The 11,208-nt window shown below is 37.4% G+C and overlaps 2 protein-coding genes and 2 long non-coding RNA genes across 4 annotated transcripts; 2 read left to right on the plus strand and 2 right to left on the minus strand.

The window, feature by feature from the left end:
• Positions 1 to 172: 172 nt before the first annotated feature.
• Positions 173 to 2,354, minus strand: LOC107901294 (uncharacterized). The gene is made up of 2 exons (XM_016827226.2): positions 1,558 to 2,354; positions 173 to 916 (listed from the first exon to the last, which is right to left on the minus strand). The coding sequence occupies exons 1-2, from the start codon at positions 2,164 to 2,166 to the stop codon at positions 557 to 559; spliced, it is 969 nt and encodes a 322-aa protein (XP_016682715.2). The 5' UTR covers positions 2,167 to 2,354; the 3' UTR covers positions 173 to 556.
• Positions 2,355 to 4,800: 2,446 nt separating this feature from the next.
• LOC107901292 (uncharacterized) lies at positions 4,801 to 6,146 on the minus strand. The gene is made up of 4 exons (XR_001685211.2): positions 5,892 to 6,146; positions 5,591 to 5,685; positions 5,286 to 5,504; positions 4,801 to 5,204 (listed from the first exon to the last, which is right to left on the minus strand). It is a non-coding gene; the product is annotated as an uncharacterized lncRNA (long non-coding RNA).
• On the plus strand, positions 5,589 to 6,144 carry LOC121218281 (uncharacterized). The gene is made up of 2 exons (XR_005914472.1): positions 5,589 to 5,730; positions 5,846 to 6,144. It is a non-coding gene; the product is annotated as an uncharacterized lncRNA (long non-coding RNA).
• Positions 6,147 to 6,465: 319 nt separating the features above from the next.
• On the plus strand, positions 6,466 to 9,439 carry LOC107899988 (probable polygalacturonase At1g80170). Its single transcript, XM_041095243.1, has 9 exons — positions 6,466 to 7,370; positions 7,476 to 7,619; positions 7,688 to 7,858; positions 7,945 to 7,971; positions 8,047 to 8,254; positions 8,331 to 8,412; positions 8,693 to 8,801; positions 8,872 to 8,988; positions 9,069 to 9,439. Exons 1-9 carry the CDS (start codon positions 7,206 to 7,208, stop codon positions 9,291 to 9,293), a joined length of 1,248 nt encoding a protein of 415 aa, XP_040951177.1. The 5' UTR covers positions 6,466 to 7,205; the 3' UTR covers positions 9,294 to 9,439.
• The last annotated feature ends 1,769 nt before the right edge of the window (positions 9,440 to 11,208 follow it).

Here is an 11,208-nt window from a genome sequence, read left to right on the forward strand (position 1 = left end):
AAAGTGAATATTTTGTCTCTAGATTGCACATGGTTTTCATATCAGATCTATCATGTATTTATTCACAATCTGTAATATCCTGCAATTGCAGACAATCAACTATAAATGATGTAAGACTCAAGGATGTATATATTATATAGTTCAGGTTTTTGCAGTCTGTAGAGGTATTATATTTGGCCAATTGTAATATATTCTCATTAATATGAAACAGATTTTGTGGGAAGTTCAGAAAAAAAAAAAGTAAAACAGTTCTTTCCTAACTCAAGGTTTGTAACCTTAGCTTCAATTTGTTTACTAGAAATTTAATCAAACAACAGATCTATAAATGGAAATTACAAGAGAAGAAACTGCCATTAACCAGCCAATTGCGAAGAGAAAAGAGGGTTGACGATAGAACCTTTTATCGGCTTCAGTTCAACTTCTCTATCATAAAAAAAATGAAGAAATTTGTATTGGGATGAACTGCATTCCACTGTCTGAGAGCCAAGAAAAATGGCATGCAAAACAACAGATTTGCAGTAAGGTTGTCATCCATGGAAAATTCGTGCTACTTGCATTAATTCTTGGTGCAATGAGCATCTGTACCATGCTGGGTGCAATGAGTATAACCCAAACCACTTAGAAAATCCCGTATCTCTTTGGCGGTAGTGTTACTTGCTTGCAACAGTCGTTCATCTTCCTCGTAGATTAGATAAGGGGCTTCACCTTTTTTCCTCGATAACAACTTTTTGGCTCCCTTCAATACATGGTATTCCCATCCCTGTACATCAATTTTAAGCAGAAGCACTGGCTCTGACTCTGGGATAACTTCATCGAGAAGGATGGATCTCACTTGAACTGCTATTTCTTCATTGGACTTGAATGCCAACCTCGCACCAACAGCAGAAACGGCACTGTTGTCAAGCCGGCCAACCAACTGGAGAGAACAAGCAAGGATTTCGCATGAGAAGCACAAAGGGGAATAATATAGTAACAGAAGGAAGCAACATATAAGAAAGGATAAACAAAAACTATGGCCTTGCACGAAAAAAGAAACCACAAATACCGAATCTGAATGGCAAAAATGATGCGACAACAGATGATCCATACAGCAAACACCCAGAGATTATCAAGTAATTCCCAGAACTTACAGCCTCTCATTCTTCCAAGCAGAATTTACCAAGATGTCAAGTAAAGTGGTTTGCACTTGCAAAATCATAATCACATATCACACCAGTTTAACTTCAAGCAGAGAGCACAATTACGTCTCATAACTGAAAATGAGGCTCCCTCAGTATCCCCAGACTAAGGCTTCCTTTATTTGAGCATCTATTGGATCCAGGTGACATTAATTTAACCATTGATTCGAAATATATTTTAAAAAAGGCAAGTATTATTGGTCAAACTGGATTCATTGAAGCAACTGAAGCACCTAGCCTACTGGATTCATTGATGTTATGAATTCAACAGTGCCACCAAATTCCCATTTTTAACACCTTATAAGCTCACTAGTTTCAGAGCTAGGTTATAACAAATCAAAATCAGCCAAAAAAACCCATAAAATTAGAAGACTCGTACCTTATGGAAAGTAATATTTCCATTACGGTCAGATGCGGCTGCTTCAAATACAGTAATCAATTCCTCAATCCTATTAAACCAAATGCCATCACAAATCCTTTGCAAATTCTCCAAAACTGGCTCAAAAGCCAACACCCTGAACCCCATAACAGCTGCGGCGAAACTGGCCATCCCGATATTGGCCCCGACATCCACGAAAAACCCATCCCTGTTTTTCCCTTCCAGAAAATCCTGAACAGTGGTGGAGATGTCAGGCCGACGAAAGGGCTTACCTTTAAGAATTCTGACGATGTTCTTGTGAGGCTTGTCAGGGAGGGAGCCTAAGTCAGCTAAGGAGTAAATAAAAGGGTATTTGAGATTTTCTACTTGGTTGGCAATAATGGGATGAGATTGCGGGGAGTTGCGGCAATTAAAAGGAGGGATTGGGAAATTTTGGGTAGATATTTGGGTCTTATAAGATGCAGTGGTGGGGATAAAGGTGGGGTTTTTAGGGGAAAGAAAAGAGAAACAGAGGTAGAAGATGAGGATGAGGATGAGGAGGGAAAGAAGGGTTTTGGGTGAGAGGAGCTTTTGGGTTTTGCTGTGTTCTCGCTTCCATGCGTTTGCCATGGGAAATGAGTTATTTTCTCATTAATGGATTTTCCGGGAAAATTGTGCAGTTTGATAGATCGGATCTCTGGTAGTGGGGAAAAATTAGAGTGAGGTTTCGAGTCATTGAGTAAAGGAGTTGGAGAGGGAGTGTGCTGGTTACCAATGATGAGTTGCCACGTCTAGAATAAAGGAATTTCTTTTGGGTTAATGAATAATGAATAATCCAAAAGATGGAACTTGTAGCAATATCAATATGGGTGGAATGTGAAGCCCAGCCAGAGAGGCTTCAACAAAATACAATACCCAAAAAGCCCGGACCAACTCGGGAAGCCGAACAACAACATAAAATAAAGGTTCCGAACCCAAAGTCTCCATTTCAAAGGAACCAATCACCACACCCGCGGGAGTTTCGGGACAGAAGACGGCGTTGCCAACCATGGAGACAGGATAGGAAAAAAGAAAGTGAAAGGTTCCATTGTTGAAGTGGCAAACAACTTAATAAGCGGGAGGTGTAATTAAAGAAAAGCTTGTTCAACTTTGTTAGATGTTTTATTATTGAAGTAACTCTTTTTGAAGTGATGGTTGAAGTGTCAATGGTAGTATCTATTAATGCTAGCATTGCGACAGGCAACATAATTTTTTTATTTTTAGAGTTGGTAATCTTTTCAACAAAATTAATTGGGCAACGGCTTGGATGATTTTGTGGACGTGTTGGCTCTTACTTGAAGATCCATATTTTGAAAATCTATTTTATATATTAACAAGTATTTGAAGATTGAATCAATCGGAATCAAGTAAATCGAATCCCTTATTTTATTGAGAATGATTTGACTGATTTGAAGATTTATATGAGAGATCTTTGATTTATTCTAGATTTTATGAAGATATTTGTAAACCTTTTTTATGAGGTTAGTGGGACTTTGATTGTAATTGATATTTATCTTAGCAAGTTTTAAACTTTCATACATTAGATGCTTGTGTAAGGTAGAAGGTAGTAGTTTATATAGCATTTATTTGTTTATTGAGGAATTTGTATTTGAGTGAGAGTGTAAAACAAGTTTGTTGCTTAGTTTTCCGACCTAAGTTCTCTGGGGAAAACTTAGACGTGAGTGATATAGGTTTCTATGTACAAAAGTGAGGTTGCTATAGTGGAGTGTGATACAACTCAAATCACTTGTTGTATTGTAATTAAAGATAATTTATTTTCTATCTCAGCTAAGCTCTATAGACATAGGAAAACCAAACTGCAGTAAACAATTTCACGTGTCTTATTTTTAATGTGTTTATTATAGTGCCATCTTCAATGACCATTGCAGCCATCACTTACGCATTTTGTTTTTCTTAAGTAATTATCATTCGTAGATTCAAACAGATTTCATAGCCTTAACTTTGTCAACAATACATAGCTTATGATGAAGCATAGAGTGCTTTCGTCCCTGGGCGGATGATTACTAATAATGTTTTGATAGCTTATGAGATGCTTCATGCACTAAAACGAAAGAAGGTTAGGAATAATGCTCTTTTGCTTTAAAGCTTGATATGAGCAAAACATATGACAGAGTCAAATGACATTTTGTGGCAGATATGATGAGAGCGATAGGGTTTGCAAAGAATTAGGTAGATCTCATCATGTATTGCGTTTCGACCGTTACGTATTCTATTACTACGAATGGGTGGCTAGGAGATTTGATAAAACCAACTTATGGTTTATGGCAAGGAGACCCTTTTAGCCCCTACCTTTTTCTTATTTGCAGAGAGGAGTTATCGACTGCATTGCGATTGGCTTGTAACAAGGGAAAATTGACAGGCAGCTCTGTTTGTAGAAGAGGGCCTCACATCTCTCATTTATTGTTTGTCGACGATAACATTCGTTTTGGGAAGCTACAGAATTAGGGGATAATACGATAAAGGCTATTATCAAAGAGTACGAGAGGGCTTTTGAAAAAATTGTAAACTTTAAAAAATCTCATATATTTCAGTGACAACATTAGGGATTCTATGTAGGGCCATATTACCAATATTCTGGATGTAAGGGTAACGTGTAATCCTGAGCTCTATCTAGGCTTACCAACTATGGTGGGATGCGATCTGAAACTAGTGCTTCAAAAGCCCAAAGATCAATTGCGTGCAAGGATTAATAATTGGAGTACTCGCTTATTATTACAAGGTGGGTAGTTTCTTGCTACCTAATTCCCTTTGTAAGGATATTGAGGCTATTATTGCAAAATATTGGTGGCAAAAATTACATGGTAAAAGGGGCATTCATTGGTGTTCTTGGGATACCCTTTGTGACCTTAAGGAAAATGGGGGCTTGGGATTTAGAAGCTTAGCTCGGTTCAATATTGCTTTATTAGCCCGTCAAGGGTGGCGATTATTTGCTAATCTAAATTTATTAGTTTTGCCAAGTATTATCCTAACACCACTTTTATGGAAGTTGGATTTGGTTATTACCTTTCATTACCTTGGCGTAGTATTTGGAGCGCGAAAGGGCTGTTGGAAAGCGAGACAATATGGCAGATTGGTAATGGCAGCCGAATTCAAATCTGAGAAGATAATTGGCTACCTAGAGAAGGTCATAATATGGTTAGTACTCCTCGTCTTAATCAAGACATTATGCTGGTAAAGGATCTCTTCGTGCAGGATACAAAGCAATGGAATGTAACTCTAATTAGAGAGATTTTTTGTGATGCTGATGCCTTGCGTATCGTCAACATCCTAATTCCTCGAACTGAGATTGAAGACACGATGGCATGGTCAGGTGAGCCAACAGGGTAGTACTCAGTTCGAAGTGGTTACAAAAAATTACAGAGATTTCGCTTTAAAAGTAACATTCCTAATAGACCTATCTACAAGCATTTCTACAAAGCTTTGTTGGACACTGCAGTTCCCCAAAAGTGAAGATTATAAACTGCAGATTCCTACCTATCATAATTTGCAGACTAAAAGGCTCAGGAACACAACTATTTTCCCGAGATGCGAGGTCGGTGTTGAAACAAACGGGCATATTATCCGTGACTGTCTCAGGAGTATTTGGGATGTTTTGGGGTTGAACAGACCTGCGAGGAGAGACAATGAAGACTTTAAATCTTGGTTTATGAGTTGGTTCGAAATCATGAACAGTTCGAATCGTCAGCTACCACTTATTACAATCTGGGGTATTTGGTTTCCCAGAAACAAATTGGTTCATGACAAAGTTGCTCAAAATACTACCGAGGTGGTCACATGGATTAGGTCTTTTCAAGAGGAATTTAAAATTCATAACACTGTTGGAGCTAGGAATGACGACCAGTAACTAACTGTTTGGAAACCACCAGAGAGGCCGTGGGTTTGTGTTAACTTCGACGCGTCTTACGATTCTGCAAACAAACACTTGGTTTCAGGTATAGTTGTGAGAAAGGAAGATGGGATTGTAGTAAAGGCTGGAGTGATAAAAAATTCGAACATTAATGACCCGTTTCTTGTAGAGGCCATTCCATGCAAGTAGGCGATGGCTCTTGCTGTCTCGTTGAGAGTTCATAGCCTCGAGGTTGAAGGAGACTTAAAATCCGTCATCAAAAGAATGAAAGCCACAACAGACGACAGGTCAGTCCTTAGACCAATTATTGTTGAGGAGAAAAAAATAGCAAAATCGTTGGATAATTGTAAATTTAAGTTTATTCCAATAAAAGGATATAAACTTGCCCACGAAATTGCTCAGGAAGGCCGATTTTTGCCCAGAAACACTACTTGGTGGGATGATTTACCTGATCGATTGAAGAAGTTTGCTAATGAGGACCGACAGAGATCCGATCCGCCATTGGGTTGACGCTTGGAATCGTTAATTAAGGCTTCCCTTGCAAAATTGGTTTTTAACAGAGGGAGGGAGGCGACATTTTGTTACTTGCCGGTAGCTTTTCGGAAAGTGAAGGGTTGAGGACTGTTTTTTTGTTCTTTTATTACTCAACTGTTTCTATTAAAAAAGAAGAAGAATAAAACACTTGCTATAATTTTAAATCATCCTAGAACCACTTCTAAAGGTTTTTTTTTTTTACTCCATTGAAGGTGGGCAAAATAATTCCACATTTTTACTTTATCAATAATTATCATTTAATAAAAACAAATTATTTAAATAATTATATATTTTTATTTCTTTCACCAATATAATTAGTGTGACATTGGACCAAATTTTTATTTATATTATTTTTTTTCAACCATTTTTATCTTCACTGAATTATACATTTTGCCAGTATGAAAATATTAATAAGTTTTATTCGATTTTTTTGAATAATTTTATTATAGGTTTTGATCATATCTGTTCCTTTTTACTTATAATTATTTATAGTCCCTTCCCAACCCATAAATGAGAGGATAATAGCTTAAGCGCACTTAAACCCACATATTTATACATTTTACCTATTTGTTAGGTAAGTTGTTATATAGAACTATATAATATTATTACTTTCAAGAAGAGAAAAATATATAGTATATATGAGTAATTCTAGTTTACAACACTAACAATAACAAATTTCAGAAAAGAAAAACAATTTAAACCTCTAACTCTTATTCTTTATCATCATTCCAACAATTTTTTTCTTCTAACTAAGAACCATCAAATAATAATCCTCACAGCAATTGGCATAAAAATTTTCAGCCATCCATTGGGATTTCTGGAACTTGGAAGGCAAAGAGTTTCATGTTTTTTGCTTTAAGGAAAGCGAAAAAAAAATAGAGAAAGTTGGACCTGGAAACGTTACTTCTCTCTCTCCGCATTGCATTTACACATTCTTAATTCCCTTTCTTTTTCATAATTTATTACTCAAATTAAGGAGTAAATAAATGTAATTCTTTGCTTATGTTTATTAGCAAATGAAGGTTGATGTCTCTTGTTTGTCACCTAAACTTGACAGTAATAAAGTTCTTTAAATTCTACTGTCACTTGTAATGTAAAATTAACTCAACTTTACATTGTAGTTTAGTTCATCAGAGGGAAATTTAATACCATGGTGAGATTTTGTTTTCAATCTTTAATAATAATAACTGAACAAATAGCTTCCTAAAAGCATTAACCACAAGGAAGCATGGTTGTTTCTTTGCATTTGCAGGTCACTTCTTTTGCCTTCTTTGTTCTGATATTGTGCTTATATTGTTCCAATATTGTTTACAATGTGGTCGCCATGAAATCAGAGGTTGTTGATGTATCAGATTTTGGTGCTGTTGGAGATGGCACTGCTGATAGTTCTAAGGTAAGTTCGGTTCATTTTAATTCAATTTTCCTCCCTTGCTTTTGCTTCAAGTGAAAGTTCAACATATTATTATTATTATTTTATTATTATTTTCATTTTTTTCAGGCATTTTTGAAGGCATGGAATTTCGTATGCAGTAGGGAAATAGAAAATGGTGTACGGGTTATATTCGTCCCAGAAAACCAAACGTTTTTGTTGCATCCAGTCACTTTTAACGGTCCATGCAAAGCTAAAGAGATAAAGTTTCTGGTATGAGCAAAATGATCCCAGTTTTTTCCAATAAAAAGACAACATGATTCTTATGATGTTATCAACAGATAATGGGAAGAATAATTTCACCGGTTTCACCCAAGACATGGGAGGGACTGGACCAGGCCAAATGGCTAACGTTTTACAAAGTTTCTGGGCTCAAAATCAAGGGTAGCGGCGAAATCAACGGACGAGGCTGGGGTTGGTGGAACCAATCATGCAGGGATCATCCACGCCTGGTTGCTACTTGCTACTACTCTTTCAATTCTCTGTTTCATCCTTGTTTTCTATTTCCATTTTTCTTATTTGTTTTCAACTTCTCCAGGAAGGATGCACTTCATTGGCACCAACTGTAAGTAGATTTTTCGATTCCCCTTTGCTGCTTATCACCATTGTTGTTTTGTTTAATGTATCTGGTGAACCGCAGGCTATGATATTCGAGTCCTGCAAAACCAGCAGTCTCAGCCAGGTTCGGCTGATAAACAGCTCTCAAACACATGTACTAATTAGAGGAACTGATGGTTTTATCGTCGACCATGTGAAGATAACAGCTCCGGAAACCAGCCCCAATACTGATGGAATTCATATTAGTTCAGCAAGCAATATATTCATTAGAAATAGTATCATTGGCACTGGTATAATTTTTTTCTTCATATAGGTTTATATTACATGAAGTTGCAACACACAGCCCTGAGCTTGTGAATGAAACAGGAGATGATTGTGTCTCAATTGGAGATTACACTACTAATATTCATATATCTCATGTAAAGTGTGGACCTGGTCATGGAATCAGGTGAAAACTCATTTAATTGATGTATTGCTTTCCTTATAAACTCATAGGAAAACCTCTTTGAATGATATGCAAAGCTCTCTCTCTCTTTTTTTTTTACCTTGGAACAAGAGTGTTTGTACCTGTCCAAGGATTTTCAACTTCCAAGCCAGGTGCCTATTCATCCACTGGCTTCATATGGTCACGGGAGTTCATGCAGGCAACGTAGTTTTCAAAGCACTTGTGACTACTGATGGTGATATGCTTTTGTCTCTCTTTTTTTTCTTTGATTAAAAAAAAACAGCATTGGAAGCTTAGGAAGGTCAGGAAATTTCGTACAAGTGCAGAACATTCGTGTAAACACAGTTACCTTCAAAGGAACCACAAATGGTGCTCGAATCAAGACATGGCAGGTAAATATTGATTCTTAAAATGTCTACATTGCTATCTTCCAATCTAACATTCACTGCAAATTCTTAAAAGGTTGGGAAAGGTTATGTTCGAGGAGTTATGTTTGAGAACCTATTCTTCAACTCAGTGAAAAACCCAATAATCATAGATCAAAATTACTGCAATGTTAGGGGAGCTTGCAAGGAACTGGTAACTCAGAACGAGCCCTTGGGTCATTTTCAAAAAAAATTAAAGCTGAAAGTTAACCAAAAGAACACAATTTTATGTAGGAAACTGGAGTTCAGATAAGGGACGTGGTTTACAGAAATCTATGGGGAACATCAAGCACTGAAGTCGCCATTACATTGAACTGCAGTCGTTCAGTTTCATGCACTGGACTGTTACTGCAATCTATAATGCTTAAGTCTTCCATAACTGGGAAGAATGTTAGGTCGAGTTGCATTAATGCTCATGGTGCAGCTATTGGAGTAGTTCAACCAGCCCCTTGTTTCTAAAATATTTTATCATTGAAGAGCCAGTTTTTTGCAAAGTTAATGTTACATATTTTGATCTTGTTTTAATGTTATTGTTGTTGTTATTATGGAATCCATCAATAATAGCATTTGATTTTGAAACTTGGGAAGAACAAGAGATTGCTATGCTATGCTAGCTATGGTATGCAGTTTATTGAAGCAATGGTTAGCATGTAGCAATCACATGTTTTATTATTATTATTATTATTATTATTATTATTATTATTATTATTATTTGGATGTAATGATGTAACTTAGTTGTATTCCAACTAAGTTTGTTAGTGTAGTAGGTGGTGATTTATTTTAAGTGGATGTAATGATGTAACTTAGTTGTATTCCAACTAAGTTTGTTAGTGTAGTAGGTGGTGATTTATTTTAAGTGGATGTAATGATGAAACTTAGTTGTATTCCAACTAAGTTGTCAAGTTGTAAGCTTGTATAAATAGGCTTTATGCCATTTTAAAAAAAATATGAATGAATTCAATCAAGATTTCATCCATATACTCTCTATTTTAGCTTTGCTTAAAATTTATTTCATTTTTCTTCTTTGTTTCTGCCGCAAGTCTCGATTCTTGCTCGGCAAGCTTTTTGTTGAACCTTGCTATTTGTTGCACTTAGCTCCAACAATTGGTATCAAGAGCCTATTTCTTAAGGGATCTGTTATACAAATTCATGGCTTCATCAAGCTTTTCACCAGCTGCACCTCAAGTCTTCAATGGAGAAGGCTACCACATATGGGTGGTTAAAATGAAGACCTACCTACAAGCTTTCGATCTGTGGGAGGTAGTCAACTCAGATGTTGAACCAGAGCCACTTAGAGGCAATCCAACAGTAGCTCAAATCAGGCAGCATGCTGATGAGAGGACCAAGAGGCACAAAGCCATGTCTTGCATCTAGAACTCAATGTCAGATGTGATTTTCACAAGGATTATGGCCTGTGAATCACCAAAACAAGCCTGGGACAAGTTGCAAGAGGAGTTTCAAGGGACAGAGAGGACAAGGCAGCAACAGTTGCTGAACTTAAGGAGAGATTTCGAGAATTTGAAGATGAAGGAAGAAGAAACTATCAAGCAGTACTCTGACAGGATTGTGGCTGTGGTTAACAGCATTAGGCTCCTTGGAGAGCAGCTCAAGGAAGCTAGGATAGTGGAGAAGGTTATTGCAACTCTGCCCGAGAGGTATGAGGCAAAAATCTCATCTCTCGAGGACTCAAGGGACCTGTACACTATCTCCCTGACAGAGTTGATCAATGCTTTATATGCTCAAGAGCAAAGAAGAGCAAGCAGACTGGAGGAGCATCAAGAAGGTGCCTTTCAGGCAAGAACAAACATTGCCTACAAAGGCAAGAAGGCCTGGAGAGACAAGCCAATGACTGATGTTGCAAGAAAAGAGGGTCAGACTTGCAAGCACTGCAGAAGGGCTGGTCATCCAAAAGAAAAATGCTGGTTCAATCCAGATGCTGTATGTCAGCATTGTAAAAAGAAGGGTCATGTTGAGAGAGTCTGCAAGAGCAAGGCCAAATCAAGGCAGAGTCAGTTTCAACAGATGAAAGCTGAGGCTCGAGTAGCTAAGGAGGACAGTGACCAAGAGGAGCAAGTCTTTGCTGTGTTATGCTCAGCTGCTCAAGAAAGGTTCTCATCTGGTTGGCTTCTAGACAGTGGATGCACCAACCACATGACACCTGATGCTGCAATCTTCAAGTCTTTAGACAGAAGCTGCAGAACTAAAGTCAAGATAGGAAATGGACATTTTATTCAAGCTGAAGGCAAGGGTGATGTGCTGATATGCACCCCCACAGGTGCCAAAGTGATTTCAAATGTGCTTTTGGTGCCTGAAATTGACAGAAACCTGCTCAGCATAGCTCAGTTGCTGGAGAAAGGTTATTCTGTTGTGTTCA

Source organism: Gossypium hirsutum, chromosome D06 (assembly GCF_007990345.1).
Source record: "Gossypium hirsutum isolate 1008001.06 chromosome D06, Gossypium_hirsutum_v2.1, whole genome shotgun sequence".
Taxonomy (NCBI): domain Eukaryota; kingdom Viridiplantae; phylum Streptophyta; class Magnoliopsida; order Malvales; family Malvaceae; genus Gossypium; species Gossypium hirsutum.